General features: G+C 49.4%; 1 protein-coding gene across 1 annotated transcript in view; it reads right to left on the bottom strand.

The window, feature by feature from the left end:
• Nucleotides 1-19,130, bottom strand: part of BDNF (brain derived neurotrophic factor) — a 38,081-nt gene extending 18,951 nt beyond the window's left edge. The window contains exon 1 of the mRNA XM_041485034.1: nt 18,931-19,130. Within this exon, the coding sequence (XP_041340968.1) occupies nt 18,931-18,933 (3 nt within the window). The 5' untranslated portion in view covers nt 18,934-19,130. The remainder of the gene's footprint in view (nt 1-18,930) is intronic.
• Nucleotides 19,131-21,514: the final 2,384 nt, after the last annotated feature.

Below are 21,514 nucleotides of genomic sequence, written 5' to 3'. Positions count from 1 at the left end.
GCCGCCGCGCCCCGCGCCCGCCGCCGTCGGGGAAGCGCCGCCGGGCCCCGCGCTCCGCCGGCCCCGCGCCGCCGGCAGCGCGCTCCTGCTGCCGCCGGCCCCGACAGAAGCCCCGCCGGGCACCGGCCGCACCGACAAGTGCGGGAACAAAGGGGCGCGGGCTGCGCCGGCCCTCGCCCGCCCTTACCGCTCCCCGACGCCTCTCGCCGGCCGGCGCCCGCCCGGCTCCGCAGCCGCCCGCACCCCCTGCCCCCGGCCCCTTAAGTTTCCCGGCGGGGCGCCGCGTACCTTGTCGTCCACACAAAGCCTGTCCGGGTCCCCTCCGGGAAGTCACATCCTCTCCCGGGCGCCCAGTCCCACCGACCGCCTCCCGCCGCCTCGACAACACAGGCGGCGTCTCAAGTGTCTCATCAAAGCTTTATGAGGGGCGGGAGGGCAGCGCGGCCGGATCCCACACTCCGCCGCTCCGCCGGAGCCTCCCGGCCCAGCCCCGCCGCCTTCTCCTCGCCGAGCGGCTTCCCCGCCACCGCCCCCGCCCCGCCCGCCCGGCCCCGCTCCGCTCCGCTCCCCCGGCGCTTCCCGAGCGGGGAGCGGGGCGGGGGGGGTCGGTCCGCCCGCGGCGGGATATTGGTTTACTCCGCCGGGTATTAAGCAAGCCCAATCCATTTAAATATCGCTCCCGCGCTGACCTCTCCGTAGTTCGCCTATTAAGAATGCAATCAAGATAATAACAGGCATTGCTTATTAATGAGCGCCCCAGGTAACGTTACACCGGTGACTTTCTGCAGGCGCCCAGCGGGAGCTCGGTCCCAGCGGTCCCGAGGCGGCTCTGCCCAGCCCGGGACCGGGACGGGACCGAGACCGGCACCGAGACCGACAGCGGGGCCGCCCGTCGCATCAGCGCCCGCCGGCGGAGACGGGGCCGACCGCGGAGCCCGGGGCTGTCGGGGGGAATGCCCGGCTCGGCTCTGCCCGGCCGCCCGCGGGGCGCATCCCGTACCCCCTGACCAAAATCTGTTTGGCCATCTCCTCCTCCTGCGCGTGCAGCAAGTACAGTAAATTATTGATAGTGGAAATTGAATGGCGGAGGCAATAATGGTATCCCCTGATTGACTGGCTCCATTTGATCTCGGTAAAGACAGGGAGATGGCACGCTCCGGGCTGCGGCGAGCGGGAGCGCACGCGTGTGCCAGCGGCAGGAGCGAGCTGTGCGAGAAGAGCTGGCTTCACCCCCTGCCTGGCATGGGCTGTGGCAGCCTCGCCTCTTCCCTCCCCTCTTCCCTCCCAGGCAAAATTGGAAACAGCTGATTTCAGAAGAAGCTAGCACAACTCTTTCATGAATTGGTTAAAACACGTATTTTTCTACACCTCAAAGCCTGACTGCCATCTAATTGCAATTAATGCCAAAGGCCCATTCACTCCGCGCACTTGTGAAAATTTATTTATCCTAGGAGAAATGTGTGCAACTCATTGCTGCCCTCAGACAGTCTGACTGCCTGTGTGCTTTTGCTATGAAACACCTGCATTTATCAGTAAAGAAAATAACCCAGGTGTTTGAAATTTGAGTACACCTAAGGCCTTCCATATGAATCAGCTTTTAATATATATTAAAGGAAAGATTCCTGGTGGTTAATAACCTTTGCAGCTTTAAGAACTTTTTAAAAAATCCTGCTTGAGTACCACATCACCATCCTTCTTGCACTTGGGGGTTTGGTTTCACGTGTTTGAACTAAAAATGTCAGTGAGCGTGAAGACAGTTCTACCTCTTTTTGTCTCAGTGTTTTCCAGTCCAAATCTATCCAATTTACGAGAAAGGAGACCTTTTCAAAGCCCTCACTAACAGCCTGGGCCTGAGGAATCATGTCCAGCCCTTGCTGGCTGATGGACAGTCACTAATCCAGGTAGCTCTTCAGGCCAAGTCCTGCTCTGCTATTTTTATTCAAATTCTGCCATTGGGGATGCATCAACCATTCATTTCCCCACTCTGATATACCAATATAAGCTTACAACTCCCAGCAACAATGCCGGGTGGATGTTCCAGAGGCGTTTCAAAGGCATGACTGTACCTGGTATTTGCTAAGCTAACGCGTGCATTTTATTTTTCTGTTTTAGCCTTCGCTCCACAGTACCATTTAACTTTCCAGGTACGGCTGTGTTAGTGCGGGTACCTGATTGCACCAAGGCAGCGTGTTTCCAGCAGCCTTTTTGCACAGTCACAAAACAGCACAGTTCCAATATTCTGTGTTTATAAGATGGTGCCTGCAAGTATTTGGATGATCTACCAGACAAGTTAAACAGCAGCAGGAGAGGCTACTTTAATCAGCTGTAATGTAATACACTGCACACTTGTTATTCCTGGAGGAAAGGCTCTTCTGCTAGGACACTAGACATGCAGATGAGCAACAGCAAATACCATGCTTTAGAAACATTGCTGGCTTTTTCTCAGGAGTGAAGGAGAAGGGATATACTCTGAAAATGCTGCCGCCGGCCCCGACAGAAGCCCCGCCGGGCACCGGCCGCACCGACAAGTGCGGGAACAAAGGGGCGCGGGCTGCGCCGGCCCTCGCCCGCCCTTACCGCTCCCCGACGCCTCTCGCCGGCCGGCGCCCGCCCGGCTCCGCAGCCGCCCGCACCCCCTGCCCCCGGCCCCTTAAGTTTCCCGGCGGGGCGCCGCGTACCTTGTCGTCCACACAAAGCCTGTCCGGGTCCCCTCCGGGAAGTCACATCCTCTCCCGGGCGCCCAGTCCCACCGACCGCCTCCCGCCGCCTCGACAACACAGGCGGCGTCTCAAGTGTCTCATCAAAGCTTTATGAGGGGCGGGAGGGCAGCGCGGCCGGATCCCACACTCCGCCGCTCCGCCGGAGCCTCCCGGCCCAGCCCCGCCGCCTTCTCCTCGCCGAGCGGCTTCGCCCCCGGCCGGCGGCTGCGGCGGCCGTAGGCACCGCGCTGCCCCGCTCCGAGTCTCCGCACCGCCTCCCCGCCCCGCCACCGCCCCCGCCCCGCTCTGAAAAAATCTGCTTGCAATCAGAATTTTTTCTTTTAATTTTGGAAAGGAAGCATGTTACAGACAGCCTGACAAGTCCTCACTCTGTGGGAAGCGCTTCAGCTCAGCTCTGCTGAGAACATGAGGACCATTAATTCCATGCAACCATGAAATTCCCATTTTCTCTGCTACAAACGTGTTGCCTTTTGCATCGGTGTAGAGATTTTCCTGGGGAAGAGGTGTGGTCAGAGGAGCTGCTGTTTCTTGCTGGTATAATCAGCCCTTGGAGCATTATTACCAGCCAGTGCTTGATTACTCGGAAAATGAAAAAGTAGCGTAAATAATTACTTGTTTGGATTTTTAATGCACACGCAAGCTGGGTTCCATATTGTTAAATCAGACCCTGACTTCCAAGAGAATTTTTATTAATGAACCCCCAAAAATTGTGTTCAAGGTATTAGTTTGTCAAGCAACTGCTAGTCCTGGGGACATGGGGACACTGTTCTGGTTAGAGCTCCACTCCTTAGTCCATGAATTGCGCTATAAATTTGGAGGTTACATGAACCATCCCGTTTGGGATTTTTGGGGTACATAGGATGCAAAGGCAAGGCATCCCGATGTTTTCTGGGTAGACTCAAAAGGAGTTCTCTCTTGTTGTGTCTTCCAGCTATGTTTTCCCCATTTGGAATGTACAGATGTCACACATAAGAGGCACTGGAAAAGAAAGCCACACCACAATTGCATGGGGAAGAAAAGGGCAGGCAGACCCCTTTCTGGTGCTTTCAGATAATTCAGTGTTTCAAGCCTCTTGGTGCTGTCCCAGTATGCCCACATTAGGCATTCACCTTGGGACCAGGTGTTTTTTCTATTCATGACTAATTAAAATAATTTTTTGCATACACAAATCATTCTTCACTGTTTTCCAAACAGCGGCAGGGAAAGAGTATGAGTTGTCAATCAATAAAATGTTGATTTATCCCTGAAGTAATATTGCTTGCAGGAGGGTAAGACCATTGCTTTTTGCTGAATTCAATTTAAACTGTAGCATAGGCACTAATGACACTGTAGATACTATAAAGAAGAAAGCAGAAGCACGCACACCTGGTTTCTGTCTCAGTGGAGGTTATGCATTATAGTGATTGATGTATGAGGTCCAAATTTACTGATAAACTAATTATATGATAAAGTAGTTTGTGGGGCTCTTAAATTCCCCCATTGCAATTGTAGGAGAAGCAATAAAAAAGTCAATATTTGAAAAGAGTAACATTCATAAAAGGTACATAATTAGACAAAAGGCAACGGGTGATTGAGTCTCCCCTCCCCCAGACTGTGTCCTTACACTCCCCATTTTATTCACGTAGTATCTTCGCCTGTTTTTGAATGAGAAAAAGGTCAAGAAGCTGTAATTTGGAATTCTTCTCACTTGGCTGTCAGGAAATATAAACTAATCCTGATTACAAAAAGGACAATGCTATTGATGTACTCGGGTTTTGATGCTACGGGGTTTTTTTTTCCTGTTTAAAATTTTAATTGGCTGAAGTAATTCCTTATATCATTACAAGCATTTTATGTTTGATTATGTTTACTCATGTTTCCTAGTTACCTTTATTTGCTATTTTTTCACATTAAAGAGATGGAAAATTAATGGAAATAAACTTTTCCAACCCCAGCAATGCTAAGAATTGCAGTGGATTATATACACAAGTTATGTACACAGCCAGGGTTGCAGGCATGGTGCATTTGTAGGATGACTGGGCTATGATGCTGCTCTACAATGATTCAGTGGCTGCAGCACACACACGAGAGCCCCTCGTGCTCCACACCAACATCTGTGCACTGGAAAAACTTCAGCATCTTTGAGGAGCAAAGCCAAATTCTGCTTAACTTTGAAAAATCGCAGTATTTTAGAGGCTTTGACTGAGAGATGGTGAGAGAAGGATGGTGGTGGCCACTTGCCTAGCCTTCCCCTTGCGTTCAGGGGTTGGCCAGGCTGTGGGCACAGCCCCTCCCAGCCCCCAGTGTTGTCAATGCCCTGGGGCTGGTGGCTCAGGGTCTCACAACCCCAAGGTTTACATTGGTTCAGCCTACAAAGAGTTGCTGCTGTTCTGGTCTGCAAGCAGCTTGCTGGGTGACCAGAATAGACCCTTAGAGTGCCCTAAATAGTGCAGGGTAGCTGCTCTTAATTTCAAGCATAATTTCACCTTCAGTGAACAGCATTTCTTGAGAGGCCTTGCAGCCCCTCACTTTAGCCGGGCAAGTATTAAGTGAAACAGCAAAGATGGGAATACAAACCCAAAAATCTTAGACATGGTTTGTAGGCTGCATGTACACAGGATAAAGCAGGAAAACCTACTCTTTGAATCACAGGCACCGAAACCACAACATTTTTCCTGGAGAAAATCCACTTAATAGCTCAGAATTGTCACCCTGCAGCTACAGCAAAAGTAGCTTTAAAACTCTAACCAACAATTAAAATAATTGTTTTCTTCTCATGTCTGCTAAAGGTATGCCAGCTTTCCATCACATGGCAGGATCTGTACCCTGAATCTTGTCCCATGCCTTCTAATCAGGGATTTCAGCACAGTTTATGTGCATGAAACCACCTCTCTGACAGAGTTCTGTGGTAGGTGCAGATTAGCCTTTTGCAAACAAGGAAATGCATGTGTCTATCACACATACATCTATTCAGCTGCTCATGAACATACTTGTTTGGTGAGCACACCGGGTCTGGGTTTGGTCCTTGCCACTGCTCGTGTAGTTGTCTCTACTGGCATGAAATGTTGTTGAAACAGAACGTGTGATATGTGGCAATTCCCACCTGCAGTGACGTGCACACACGCACACAAAATCCTCCCCATCCAAACCTCTAGGCTTTTCTTTTGGGGTTTTGCATGAACTCCATGCACTGCTTGGACAGAGGGACTCCTAAACCACACGTGAAGGGCTGGGGGAAGCCAGGAGGACAACTCACCCTTCCTGCTGACCCCTGGTCCCATGGCCAGTGTCCAGCCACGCCAGGCTTGCCCCACACTCCGGGGTGCAGGGCAGCTGTTGAGGATGATGGCACAGAAAAAAATAAAGGTGAGAACGGGAATAAAAAAAGTAAAGAGAGAATGAATCTAACCCCACAGAAACATTAAAAGTTCAGTTTGTCATTTCCTGACGCTTTGACATTCACTAAAGCTGGCAATTAATCTCCTGAGTGTCTCTGCCTTACTGCTGTTTTGGAGGCATTAACCACCCACTACCTGAGCAAAGAGGAAAGTATCTGGGCTGTGCCCAGGAGTATCAGTGTACCAGGTGTCTGGCGTGTGGTGCCCAAGCCTCCCTCCCTGACCCCTGACCCTCCTGCTGACAGCCCAGCCAAGGCTCCAGCACAGCAGGCAGAAAAGAGAGCATGGGACAACAACAATGCAGAGTCTGAGGGAGCAGCAGACAGGGAAGGGAGAAGAAAATCCCCTCTTCCCCAAAGAGGTTGTGTGTGATTCCTTGGGATGGTGGAAACCTGAGCCAAGTGTGGAAAGGTTAGATGGCTAGAGATGCACTCCTGTGACGAATCAGGCCATTGGAGCTCTAGGATTAAAGAAGATCAGAAAACTGTAGGTGCACTTGTGGGTGAAAGGTGTTGGGATTGACTCATCTCTCCTTTCCTCTAAGTATTCAGTGGGTTTCAGTTAGATGCAATATAGTGGATTATTTTTAATATTTAAAGGGATCGGATTCCAAGTGGTTTATAAACTTAGCCAGGCATCTTATCAGAACAGGTTTATGCCTGGCAAACCCTCCTCAGTGCATAACTTTGGAGAGCTTATTTTGAGTGTGTGCTAAAAATAAGCAAGCCCCAAAATCCCAGGTCCAGAGCCCTATGAATGCTCTTTTGCAGCTTATTTCTGTTGAAGCAGCTGAGATCTCCTCTGGCATCAAGCTGGAGCACTGCCTCGGCCAGGTGCAGCAGCTCAGCGATACTGCCCCAGGGTGATGGGCGATAAGGGATCTGCAGCGATAAGGGGAGGGGACGTGGAGGTGGAGCTTGGCACCAGGGCCAGTGGCTGTCCCGGGGTGCCCACCACCCACAGGGTCCCACTCTGCCAGGAGCTGGCAGGAGGGATCCTCCTTGGGTACACAGAAATCCTTGGGAATGCAAAGCATGTGTAAACATTAAATAGCTCTGCTGGCTCTCCTGCCCTTCAGGACTTTCATATTAACATATTTTATGCTGCACTTAGATGGTTGTCTTCATCTTCCCGAAGGGGTTAAGGTACTTTGGCTCCATCCCTTTTCAAAGCAGAGCCACATCGATGCTTTAAACAAGCTGATGTGTTTAAAGATAAATTCAGGATATTTTTTCTTTAAATAGCAGATTGAGCTATTTCACCTAAGAAACAAAACATAAAGGGTTCAAAACATTTCCTATGTTAACCACCTAAAGCATTAAAGAGAGAAGCATCTGCGAAAGAGTAGATATTTTTGTTAATTGCAAACTAAAGTTACCAGTGCAGCAATAGACATTAAAAAGAGTCTTCAAAATGAAACTCAGACCCCATTAGGTTCTCCTCCTCCAGTCACTGTGACTTGTGGCTCAAGAAACAAGTACTGGGTTAGTCAGATTAAAGCAAAAGTTGCCCTTGACTAAAACATTTCATTTGCATGGTGTAATTTCTGTATATTGAATACTTGGGATTGTTCATCCTTTGGTAATTGAATGGCTGGAAGCACGTTGTGTGTTACTGCATTCCACTCTGGAGATCAATGGGCAGCCACGTGTCTGCCCAGGAGTTTCCATTTGTCCAAGTGAAAGGAATGGTCTGCTCATCCATGGCAGAGGGGTGGTGCTCACCCACTCCTCAGGGCCTGCTAATACACAAAAAATGCAGCAAAGAAGGTGCAATCCTCACTTCCTCTGTCCTCCCACTGCAACACCCAGCTCCAAGGAGCAGGAATTGCACAAGGGCTGTTACTAACTCGGCACTGGCCAGATGAAATGATTTCATTGACTTGCATGGCAGAATTGCTTTAAGTAGAGCCAGTACAGCTGGGTTTTTGGTACTACTATTAAAACATGATTTTCCTCCTCACTAGCCCGGCATGAGGGTAGTTGGATGCATAGCTGGCTCTCTCCCTACAGCAGGTGATGTGCTCAGCCTATCATTTACAGATGCAGAGAGAGAGGAACAAAACACAGGGTGGATGTATGACTGCTCGGGAATTCAGAAATCCTGAAATATCGATCCACAGAATCAATACAAATTTTAAGCTATTTTTAAAATAACTTTCCTCACGTTCCCACAATTTCTCAAATGGGAAAACATATTGATTTCTCTGCCCCAGCCTGCACAAGGTCAGGGTGGCTTTTGAGGGGTAAGGGGTGGTTGGGGTGGGCACGTCCAGCAGTAGAGACACGGCCACCACCACAAACCTCATTTGAACATGATCTTAAGCAATCCTGCATTCTGATGCTCCAAGCCCCTGTATTTTTATTGTTGGATATGACTCAAAGCCTAGCTTTGGCAAGACATTTAGTGGGGCCTTCGTGGTTCAGGACTTGTGCCATTAGAGTATAAACTCATAAACAACATAATATACATTTATTTTCTGGACAATGTTTATTTTTCGTGTAGTTTATACATCTGAAACATAAATGCTTACAAGGGAGTGTTTTAAACACCTCTTTGTATTTCATTAGCTGGCTGTTTAATCTGCTATAATTTATTGCAAATTGCAGTTGTACTATATGGCCTCATGGTGCCTTTACTTATTTGAACATAAACACCACTGAAGTCAGCAGGAATGCAAAGTTTTTAAATCAGAAGGGAGCCAAATGCTAGGTTTTCAGCAAGGACTTTGCACCAAGGCATTAAACCCCTTATTTCAGACTTTTGTTACGTTTCTGTTTGATGCTTTACCCTGCTATGTGCTCCAAGCAGAATCATTTTCCCTTACAGGCATGTACAGCTCCTTCCCCTTTGGTTTCTTAATTTGGGTTAGATCCCGTAATATGAAAAATATACTCAGATATTGCACCTAGAGCGCATTGATGAGACCTAAAGAGCTCTTCTGTGAAGGGAATTAAGATCAAAAAGAATGTGGAATTTAAATATTCAACATTTCTTCTTGGATATGAAACAGAAAAATTGTTTTGATGCAAAAGTTCTTGTGACAGAATACGTTACTTAGACTCTGAGACCATATTAGGATAAGATGGCTTTTTATATAGGAATCGCACTCCTTCATATGGAAATTATGACATTTTGTCTATTTCCTCTTACTACAAATGTTTAAAGAATCTGTTAAAAATATTCTTTTAAGAAGTTTTATCAAGATAAAAGAAAGTAAATAAGAGCCAGTACAATTTTCAGGCTTATTTCTGATTAGTTTCTTGATTTAGACCCCATTAGCTGCCAGAAAATTGCACCAACTACCAGAGCTGGGGAAGCACATGTAACTGACACCACAGTTCACTTTGCAGCTGGGGTTTGCTGTGCTTCTCTCAGACCCTCACCCTGGCAGAAAAGGAGCACTGTGTTAATTCCATGGACTGATGGCTTATAGAGACGCAGGGAAAGGGTTCAGCCTGAGTGCTGACACAAATGAAAGACAAGCAGATGAAATACACATTCTCATGGTCTGACAAACTGGTACTAGACCTTCATCTACATTTAGCTGATCGATTTTTAACGAACCATTCATCTTTACTAACACCCCATGAAAAGCGTGGACTGGGAAGGCAGTGGACAGCTTCCCCCACCAAGGCTTCAGGTAAAGGGGACAGGACACTTGCAGATGGCTGAGGGATTGCCAGATTGCCTGTTGGGAAGGCAAAAGCAAAGGGAAGAGCCTTCACCCTGCGCTCTTCCTCACTAGGCAAGACTCACTGCTATGTCCTTTCCATCCAAGCACTGCTCCCCCAGTGTGGGAGGGCTCCAGCCAGGCATCCAGCACTCTCCATCACTTGTGCTTGCCCTTCCCACACCTCCTCGCTGGCAGAGCCCCACGGGGGTCCCAGGAGCCCTGCAGGACTAGTGAGAGCCCCAGGCAGCTGCCACACCAGGGCTGTGGAAGTTCAGGAGCTGAGTCAGCACGCTGCTTTGGCCCCACCCTGTTGCTCTTGGACAGGCTGATGCTCCCAAAGAAAATAATTTGGAAAGGTCCATCATTTTTGGCTTTTCTCCTGGCCTGAAGTGCCTCACATCAGTCTGAATTTCTTCCCTGTTTGTTCCTACAGAAAATGAATAGGAAATTCTGGCCATTCCAAATGAATTTTCTAGATTTGTCCTTTTAAGGACTTAGCCTTCTTGTCAAATGTTTTGACTTCCTTAAAATTTGGGAGCCAGCAGAATTTTCTTAAGGGACTGCTGCAGAAATACTTTGATGGGAAAGTAGATGATAAAAATAACTATTAGGTGCCAAAGGCAGTGGACTGGGAATTAAGAGCTCTTCTGAAGTCTGAGAGATTTGTGTCTTTAAAAGAGCTCAAAAAAGAGGTGAGAAAAGCAGCGGGTATGCAGGGCTGTGACCATGGCTGGACAGCTGCCTGAGTCCAGGTGAAGGATTTGGGAGAGGAAAACAACAGGTGGTGGGCAGGAAGGGCCTGAGAATCAGATCTGCCTAGGGAATACCCCTGGATAGAGTGACTGGGGCAGGAGCAAGTGCCAGGCAGAAAGAAAAGAGGTGAATCTATCATTAAACTTTACCTCCTGGTACCACCAACACCTTCGTGAAACCCTTAGGCACAACAATTAAACCTCTCAAAAACCAAAATTAGGGAAAAGTCCTAGGGTTAAGTACTTGTTCCCTCAGAAGAGGATGAGAACAAAACCTGTGACAGAGATTATTCATGTCACTTACAAAGGTGTTAAAAACAGTGATCAGTGATGAGTGTGCTGCAAGCACTTAAAATATCTTAGTAAATAAAACAAATTTGGGATACAAAAAGAGATTCATGTGGAAAATACTGTGAGATTCACTCTTTCTGTGGATGACCAATAGATGCAGTAGGTTTTTTTTCCTCTCTGATGCAATAAATTTTCAGCAATATAATAAAGGGTATCACACTTCAGGCTACAGCAAGAGATTGGTACAGTAGCAAAAGACATTTGAGATGTATCAGCATCCACTGGAAAATTTCAAACCTAGAATTTAGCCTCATTTAAAAACTGCTAAGTCTTTTTGTTTTCCTGGTCAACACTATATTATCAGCTATCTGTTCACAAAATTCAGCCAAATATTCTCTCAGATGGTTTTACAGACTTTTGGTAGGTGTGAGTGAACATGTATTTTACAGAGCAAACCAACACATGAGCAGCTCCAGCCTTTTGACCTCTGCTCGTGTCTCTTGCTTCATCCCATTCTCAGCAGAGTTGGTTGGGTTTCAAAAGGTATTTGCTGTCAGAAAACAGCTGCCTTTTTTTTTTTCTTTCCTTTGGTAGCCACCTGTTTACCTGAAATCCATTAAATCCATTGTCTTTTCATTATATCCTTTAGGTTTGAATATTTGATATTATTTATCATTTGGGTCTGAGTATTTTGTCAAATGTCATTGCCAGATTATTGATGATAGCTTTAGACAGAAATACTGAAAGCCTCTTTGAATACTCTGTTAAACAATATAGATCTCAGTTTGTGTTGAAAATACTGGAAAAAATTTAATTTTGAAATGTCAAATATTTTCCCAGCTCTGTCTGCCTTGACAATGCGTGGCCTTTTCTGATTCCTGAGAGGAAATCTGAATGGGAGCTAAGTGACAGATGCAGAACTGCTTGTGGGCCACCATACAACCTCCTCCTCCTGCTGCTGTTTCAAAGGGTGAAACACGTAAAGGAATAAAGAAACCTGAATGCAGGATCAGGGCTGACGTCAATATTTTGACATTTCCATAGCTGTACAGGTTTAGTGGCTCTAATATTAGAATAATGCACTCCAAGAGGTAGTATGTTAAGCTATACTGTTGTGCCCTGCCTTAGACTTGAGCAGTAACCATCTAAACAGCCTCCATCCTTCTCTTTCCCTTCTCAAATGTTTCTTAAAAACATATCCTTCAGATAAAGGATGGTTAGCTCTGTGCTTGGGTTCTGCTCTGTTTTAAATTGATGGCATATTTCTCCTTGTTCAGTGCTCAGAGAGGAGCTTGGTACCATCTCTGTACAGCTGCTGAACCAAGGGAGGTGGAGGGGCTGGGAGGATCTGCCATGCAGCACACACTGCACAGGAACTTGCCTTTACTGAGGGCTGTCAAAGGAACCAGCCTGGCTGCTCTTCCCTCCTGGTTGCCTCTGAGGAGCACAAACACACACACACACAGGAAGGGAGCCCCCTTTCACAGACACTGCCTATGTGCCAGTTCTACTCCTGCCAAACAGATGAGAGAAAAGTTTATCCTGAAGCCTTCCCACTGCCAGGGCCCCTTCCACCTCAGCATGGCTCACCCTTTTTTTTTTTTTAACTGCTTCAATTTGCAGCTTACCATTTGTTATAATAATGGAGTCTAGTGAGAAGCTTGTGGCCCCATAAACTTTGGACATAATTTTAACTGTGTCAGCTTTAAAAAGTCAGTATCTGCCTCATCAAAGGGCAATCATGTCCAATGTGGGTGTCTCTGTCAATTGTGTTCTGAACTGCAGCAATAATCCAACCAAACCATGCAAAGATCTTTTCTACACCCACATTTCTTAATTATCATCATGAGACTGAGGTAGCTGAGACCAGATCTATAATGTTTTCTGGATGTCAAAATGCCCACACACCTTCTGTAATCCTTGTGCTACCAGCCCCCTTTCATATTGCTTTTAGCTGGTCCATCTAATTATCTACTACCATAACTTTTTACTGCATTATTCCCAAATCCCACAAAAGCTCTGTTTAACAAAAAAGAAACAACTGGTCTGATGAGACTTCCTTAACTGAACAATCCTATTAACATTTTAGTGGATGATAAACCCCTCTTCACCCCTTTCAGAAATGAACCATTTTTCTTTCAGTCAGGGAAGACCTACGGCCTTAAAAGGCTCTGCATACATTGCATCCATAAACAATGCAATTTCTTGGGAGCTTTGGGGTCTACTGTCCATTTGGAGAATAAATAACTTTGTTATTTTCACATGTGCTATAGTCAATAAGGATCTGGAATGCAAAAGTAGCGAAAATGTTATGACTTAATGAACACGTTGCAAAATCATTCTTGCCAAATGTCAAAATAAATTGGAGGCCAGAGTGCATGGTTTATGCTTGTTAAATTGGGGGTTTGTGCGCTATTTTGGGAAGGAAAAAAAATAAAAAAGACAGACCACAGCATGAAAAGGCAGGGGGAAGAGAAAGCGTACACTCGGCCACTCATGGCAAGAGCTCGGTCCACTACAGCCCCTGCACCAGTGCTCCCCAGCAGAGACAACACAGCAGCCTGTGGCTGTGGGGAGACCCCTCACTGACAGCAGAACTGGCTCTGGGGCACTGCCCTGGCCCCAAGGCTCTGCCCCAGCCCAGGGAGGGCAGGGGCCAGGCGCCAGAGCCCAGCTGGGGCCACAGCCCTGCCCCTCTGGGAGCACCAGGCTGGGCCAGGGTGAAAATGCTTCACACCCATCTGCCATTTCTGAGACTTTTCCCATCAGGGGACTGTGAATTGCCATGAAGTTCAAATGACAACAGGAATAAACGCGACTGGAACCAGATGTGCTTCTGCTGGAGACTCCTGTGCCACATCTGATCATTGCCACAGCTGTCCCACTGATGCCACTTCTGGCACAGACGTGCTGAGAAGAGCAGGTTTTGCCAATATTGCAGAGAGTATTCTGTTTGTCCAAGCAATGAGCAGCTTGAAAGGTCTAAGTTTAGAAATACCTACACAGCTGAGGACCTGATCCTTTGAACACCAAAGCGTGTCACAGCTATTTTCCCTTTGAGATTGCCTCAGGAAAAGACCAATTAGGATTACATGATAAGTAAAATTATTCCCATACTTACATGGTTGGGAAAATAGGTCTCTCCAACTGCATATTCAAAAGGAGATCAAAGCAACATTGTTCTTTTGCAGTTAGATTTTGACTTATTTATGTTTTTCCCCATTATGTGCCTGTTCCAGCAGCATCAAGAGGCCACGGGCATGTGCTTCTTACTTCCCCTCTACATCTAGTAATGGGAGTGCCATGAAAGTGCCTCTATTTCTGGCTGCCTGCATGAAAATGTGTGGATACATATATGTGGCTTTCACTTATTTTACTTCACGACACAAGGAGGGAGGGAAAATCTTTTTCATACACCTACATCTATCACAAAGCAACTAAGAATAGAAGCAATATTGAGACAGATGGAAATGTTAATGGTGACAGCTCACAAGCAAGAATCACACATTTGTGAAATAATGAAATGGGTGGGCAGTTGTTATATGAACTCCATGTCAGTCGGTATGTTTTCCTGGCTATAATTTTGCAGAAGTATGTCTCAGAGATATTTTCAGTTCATGGGAGAAGCCTGTGCCCTGCCCTACACCTTGCTGCTGGCACGTGGGTGTAGGAATTCACCAAAGGTGGCGAGCAGCTTGCCAGTGACCCTGTTCATCACGTGCCCTGGGGGGCTGCAGGATGTCCCCTGACATTTCCCTGCCAAGGCACTTCACTACTCCTAACAATGTGGTGGGAGAGATGCAGAAAGGAAGTGTAAAAATATTTGGAAAACCAAACATGAGAGAAACATGGGATACCCACACTTGTTCCAAAACCTCACTTCCAGGCATACAGGTATTACCTTTTCTTTGACATTTCATCTGCCCATATTCTGGGGTCCTCATTACTAGCTGGACTTGCTGACCACAAAAGAAAATGAGCATTACAAAACCAGCCCTGCATTTCTCCACTCTTCCTTTCTAGTTCTTCATGCCCCAAAAGCCATCAAATCCATTTTAAGGACCACTTTGACAAGCCTGCTTTTGCTAGCCCCAGTTTCTTAGCCCCAGTCTAATGTTAGCTCAAAGGGGAGGGAGCTGTGAAAGTGTCTTTTCAGACATATTTTACCTTGCACTACCTGTCTCATTCCCAAGGTCTGGGGAATCTACTGATTTTCAACAACTTTGATAGGTACTGTTTCTTGCAGATGCTGTTTACTGCACTTGACGTTACTATTTTTTGCCAGAGGAATGAACTAGTTCTCCTGAAATCTTATGGATGCTCTCTTTGTTTGCGTATCTGATTAAAAAAATTCTAGCAGCTACATCTTCAAGTGCTTAGTGGTGATTTACTACAATGATTCATGGTAAGACTTACAGCTCTGAGGAAATCTGTCCCTCAGGATTTATCCACCTTTCCAGAATTTCTCATGGCAGGGCAACCATATGCCACTGTATTTAGGAAGCAACTTATGGTTACTGAATGGCAGCCAGTCTGCATTTTCTTAGTGCATTTCTAAGAGCTCAACAGCATTAATGTGATAAAGAAAAAAAAAAAAAAAAAGACTTTCTGCTTTCTGTACAAAGCCAAATGTATGCATCCAGCCACCTCAGATTAATGAAATGCTAGACATTAATCCACTGGCATACATGCCTCTGAATGCTGGCCACTAAAAATAAATAGTGAGAAATATCAGACCATTTGAAACAGGAAATTGTTCAGCAATCCTGAAAATCAAAAGGTTATCCAAATGGTGAGCTGCTGAGAATGGCAAACTTGCATAGAGACAACGCCTGTGTCAAACACCATATATTATAAAAACCATCTCGTGCTGGGCACAGACACCAAACCACTGAAGACAACACTCATGGTACCAGGTAAAAGAAAACCTTAAAAAAGAGGCAAAAAAGACTGCCACACCAAAACTTTGGAGGATGAAGACATAGTCCAAGGACATTGGCCATTTTACAGTACCATAACTGTAAGAGATGAAAGGTGGTGATGAACCACCACCAGAGCAGTGACAGCTCCTGGAGAAACAGGAGATACTAAAATCAATAAAGCTACTTGCAGATTAAGGTATGAGTCACCACAATGGGACCAAAAACGGCCCGTGTCATTTGTTAGCAGCCGTCCATCCCATGCGTCTCTGCAGAGAGTGATTAGAATTCCGGAGAAACATGGCAACAGAGGCAGAAAGGGAAATTCTGGAGTTTTTTAAGAGCTGGCAAGAAAGTAATGGGTGCAAATTTAAAATACAAGAAGATACACAAAATTATGCATGGAGTGGAAAATTCATATAACTAGAAGCTCCTTGACAACCTCCTAGATAACAGAAAAATTTATTTTGGGAACTGGGTAGATTTTTAGTAGGGCTCATCAACCTCTAGTTCAGAGTGTATGTATTGAAATATTAGCTCTACCACATTACTTCTTCCTTAGTGAAAAAAGGTCAGAGGACGTTTCATTATGAATTTAATGAGACCAATACTGCAAATTATGAGTGCTTGAGTGTCACCCAGCCTCCTGACGAGGGATGCTGCTGAGACCTGGCTCTTCTCTGGCTCCTCTCTCCTCGCCTTAAGAACTGCCTCCTATGGCACCCTGACAGGTATCCCCAGCAAACTCAAGTTCTCCAGGTGGAAATGGAAAAATCCACGGAGGGATGCTGCCCGCTCCCTCCTCCGGCCGGCCTGGAGGGTGAAGGGGGACGGCGCAAAGCCAAGGCCGCCGGTAGCGCATCTCCCGGGGCGGGGAGAGCGGCTGCTCCCCGGTACCGCTCAGACCCGGAGCAGGCACGGCCGCAGCAGAGGCGGCAGATGACCGACTTCGGAGCGAGCCCCTCCGGAGCCGTCCTGCGCCACCTCCATTTTGGCTGCGCCGTGGCCGGTGCGGCTCCGGTGCCGTCCAGGGGCTGCCGCCGAGGAGCCGCGCCCGGGCCGCGGAGCGGAGGGGGCGGCGGAGGGGCGGCATTCCCGTGCCCCCATACCCGCGGCAGCGCGCCCCGTTTCCGCAGGACGGAGCCTCCGGGGGGAGGCGGTCGCCGTGGCAACCGCGGTGGGGCGGGGGGAGCCGGGGGACGCCGGCGGGGGCGGCCCGGCCCGGTGCCCTGCGCGGCGTCTCCGCCCTGCTGCGCGCTGGGGAGCCGCCCCCTCCCTGCCTGCCTGCCTGCCTCCCGCCTGCCGGGGGCTTCCCTGCCCGGCGGCGCTACGTGCGAGCCGAGCGGGAGGGAGCCCGGCGGGAGGCGGGGGGGCGCCGGGATCCGCCCTCGCTCCCTCCCGGCGGGCCCGGCTCCGCAGCGGGGCCGGCGCGGGGCGCTGCCGCAGGGAGGGCCCGTGGCGCCGGGGGCCCGGCCGGCCGCCCCTCGGGTCCGGAGCGGGGGGCTCCCCGCGGCCGGGATTCCCCGGGTGGAGCGGCGCGGTGTGTCTGGAGCGGGCACGGCGGGGCTCCGGGCGGGTTCTCCTGGCAGGAAGGCGGGGGAGGGGGCGATGCACAGCCTCCGTGCGGAGCCGGAGACCCCCTGAGCCTCTCTACCTGCGAGCGCTGCTGCTGCCGCCGCTGCTCCGCCAAACTGCTGACTTTCCAGAGCTTATTTTTAGCCCGGAGACTAAATATTATTAGCTACATTTCTACGTAGGAAGAATCGGAAGCGCGGGGAGGGGTGGGGGGAGGCACTAGAGATAGGGAGGGAGATGAGCAGAAAGCTTATCCGAATGATCTCCAGTTGGGGGGGCTGCGTTTGGGTTTCAGCCTTGCCAAACGCGCGCACACACACACACCATTAATTATAGCAAAGTAGATGCGGATATTGGATCATCGGCAATACATGCACGGCTCTCCCTTTGAGCCGTAGGTTGCGTATACAGAGGGGTCAGCTAATCTCCGTGTAGGTAAAGATCAGCTGCGTCCCTTTATCTGTGAAAGATCGGTCCTGCACAGTGCCAGCTAGAGCTCAGCTGCATCTCTTTAGCTATGCAAAATCAACTTGCATCCTTAGCCAGGGGAAAAAAAAAATCCGTCGCATCTGCTTCTCTTGGTAAAGATCAGTTGCATCTCTGCCCAAAGCATGCACACACACACAGACGAGATTCCCAGGTTAAATCAGGCACAACTTAAGTTAACTCGTAGTTAAATCTCATCCAGCTTTTCATTCCTTCCTCCTCTAGCCCTCACACACATCAAGCAGCCAGCAAGGTAACAAAACTAGGCGAAGAGCAGGCACCCATCCCCGCAGCACGGAGAGGGAGAGGCAGGAGCCAGAGGGGCCGCCGGGGGTGTCCCCCCTGTGCTTACCTTGGTTACAGCTAACACCACGAGCAGTGGCTAGATCGCGGAGATAAATACTGGCATTTCCCAAAGTTGACACCGTCAAACCAACCCCCGGAGCTTGCAAGACTCTTTTTTTTTTTTTTTTTTTTTTTTTTTTTTTTTATCCCTCCTCTCTTGTTCCTATTCCAGTCCGCACCGCTAGGAATTCAACTTAGCCCAGCTCCAGCGGGGCGAGAGGGCGGCGGGCGGGGAGGGGAGGGGAGTGGAAGGACCGGGGCTTAGCGGGGGAGGGAAGCCGGCACCCGGCGCCGGCGGCTCCCCGCGCCCGGCGGGTCGCGGAGCACTGCGGAGCGGTGCGGGGCCGCCTCCGCCGCCGCTGTCCAGGGTGCTGCCGCCGCCTCCCCGCTCCGCTCCGCTCCCGGCCGCGGCCCCCCGCCCGTCACGTGCCGCTCCGCGCCCCCTCCGGGGCAGCCTCGAGCCCCCGGCCCCCCCGGCGGAGGCGGCCGTGCCCGCCGAGGGACGGGCGAGCGCCCGGCGGCAGCCCGGCCGCCGCAGCTCCAAGTTTCTCTGTCAGACGCGCCGTTTCCATCGCAGCCCTAAATCAAAGAGCGCCGCAATTAAAGTTACACCGTCTAAAACACAATTCTCCCGGCCTCCGCGGGTTACGCTCTTTGGCGTATTAAGTACTAGAAAGCCGAGCCCGTGGTATCAGATCCTGTCGTTAAGCAACATCTCAAGCTTTTTGGTGTAGTTGTTTTGTTCCTCTCTCCAGGTATTAAAAATAAGGGTTTTTTGTAGGTACTCACCATTGTTTCTTTGCTGTCCTGGAGACAGAAGTGGTTTAAAATCCAGTCTCTCCAACAGATGCTGGAAGGTAATGTGTCTTGTTTGAAGTCATCATGTGAGAACTTCTGCTTTGCTCAGTGGATCGCCCACCACTTGGTGTGACTTATGAATCTAATAACCCTTTGCAATATCCGCAAGCTTAAACTCTCCACCACCTTGGTGCCTACAGAAGACAGAAAGCAACTGGCAGGGAGTTTTAAAAACCTATAGATTTACGCAAACGCCTTAGCTCAGAGTCACGTTTCCCTCTGAGTTCTTACGTGATCTTAATGAATGAGAGGGGTTACCAACCAATACAGTATAAAACGTGATCGCAGCCTCCTCCCAGGAAACCGGAGCGGGACACGAAGTTCCCGAGCGAAGTGCTGGCCGGCCGGGCGCGCTGCGCGGCGAGCCCTGACTCCCACCGCCCTCCTTCCACCTCCCGGCTCGCACCCGGGGCCGCGCAAGACGAGCCGGCTCTGGAGGTTTACGTTCGGGACAGGTAAGTCAGCATCTGGGGGGTTGTTTGTTTGTTTGTTTGGGTGAGTGGCACGTTCACTGCGCTCTCACGGGAAGTGCTCCAGGGACTTGTTGCATACTAGGTCCTGCCACAAGAGGAGCGTGGCACAGTTGCCAAGACGAGTTCCTTTCCGAAACCCCTGCCTTTCCCGAGCTGCAACTTCCCGCACGCTTCTCCTCCCCCTCGTCCCTCCGCCCTCGCCGGGAGGCGCATCCCGGGGGCGGGCTGCTCCGCCGGCCCGCACTGAGCCCCCGCCGGCAAGGCAGAGGGGAGGGGAGCGCATCCCGGCATCTGCCTCTGCTCTCCCCTTCTCCCCTCGGGGCTCCAGCAGCGCCCCGGCTCCGCCCGTGATTTCTATGGCCAAGTCAATTCCGCCCTGCCTGCGCTGGGAGAACGCCCGCACACCTGGGCGCCACTGCAGCCTCTTTCCGCGGGAGAGATGGCCGAGCCCCAGGGTTACTCCTGCCGAGGCTCACAAAGTCCCCGTCCCCATTTTGTCTTCGCACCTGGGGTTCATTCTCGGTGCCTGCCCGCCTCCCCGGCTCCGAGAGCCCCGCGGGAGCGCTGCGGGAAGGGCTGTGGGAGGTGGTGGGAAGGGTTTCTTTGCTTTGAAGGCGAATTGCAGTCAACTGAACCTGGACTTGCCAAAGTTTGAGGGTGCTGCCTCTCATAGGAAAAAAGAGACTAAGACCGAGGAGCTCCTCGAGCAGTCCCGTTCTCTCCTGACTGAGTGTTGGAATTACACTTACGGGTCATTTCTCTCCCATGCGCCCGTTTCTCCCGTCCCCCAGTCCCAGGTACCTCTGCCTGGGAGCCAAAGCAAGCAGCCTCTTCCATGACAACCATCTATGTTGATCCATGCAATAACCAGCAGATGCTGCCCTAAGACTGGTACAGCTGGTACTTTCCTGCCTCGGCTGTCCTGGGGACAAGGTGTTAGAAGAAAAGTCAAGTGGCATCCAGCAAAGCTGCCCTGAGGAGAGCCACGGAGCCCCCTCAGTGCATCGCACACCGCCTGGGTGCCATGTGCAGGCACAGCCTGCCGGAAAGGCTGCTGCTGATGTAACACTGCACCCGGCAGATCGCCCTGTCACTGACACGGTGTCACCCGAGACACGTCCTCAAGTGCTGATCCTCAGTCAGGAAGCTGAAGTTTTCTTCCAGCAGTTGGAAGCACTCATAGTTAGCGTTAATACTGGTCAGGAACATCAGTTTTAAATGGCATTAAAACTGATAAAAAAAAAAAAAAAGCCTAAGTGTTTCAACAAGTGGACTTGCAATGAGTTCTGCTTTCTGCCATTCTTCTAAGCAATATGCTCCCGCCTCTTCCTCAGGGGAATAAAGTAATTTATTAGTAGTATTTACTTCGGGTAGTAAGTTGCACAATTCACATTTTGACTACATAAACACATATCTAAATCTTAAAGGTTTCTGACCCTGTGGAGTCTTCAGTGTTTTATAGAGAGAACATTACAACGATGCAATACCATTTAAAACTTATTTCCACATACTTAGTTTAGAGCTCAAGAAACATAGTCTTTCATCGAGAAAGTAATTCCCTCTGTAGCACTTGTAAGAAAGTACTTTGCAGCACCATACCTCCCCTACTTCTCATTTCATTAACTTCTGTGTATCTTCATTTTCTGAGGAAGGTCTCAATTGTTAGAGATGCCCAGGAGAAACCTTCGGTGGGTCATAGTATCATATTGATGTAATAACGTTAAATTTACAACCAAAAATCCTTCCACAAAGCTTCCCAGGAGGTCCAGAGCAGGCAGCAGCATGGTGTCATTTCAGCCCTGTGCAGATGCATTTTCTACAGGAAGCTGATGGGGTTTGCCTGCAGTGACAGGGCAGGGTCCTGCCTGGGAGAACTTGTGTTTGCTGGGGATACCTGTCGGGGTGCCACATGAGACAGAGCCACGAGCAGTTACTTCTTTGGACAGCTAACTAGAAGAGCTCCTGGTCAGGATTTCTGCTGAAGGACCACCCACCTCCCTGGGGATAGGTGATAACTGATAACACACCTCATTCTCAATAGA

Source organism: Pyrgilauda ruficollis, unplaced genomic scaffold, assembly GCF_017590135.1.
Source record: "Pyrgilauda ruficollis isolate IOZ18807 unplaced genomic scaffold, ASM1759013v1 scaffold118, whole genome shotgun sequence".
Lineage (NCBI taxonomy): Eukaryota > Metazoa > Chordata > Aves > Passeriformes > Passeridae > Pyrgilauda > Pyrgilauda ruficollis.
Note: the sequence above shows the minus strand (reverse complement) of the source record. Positions and strands in the feature narration are given on the sequence as shown.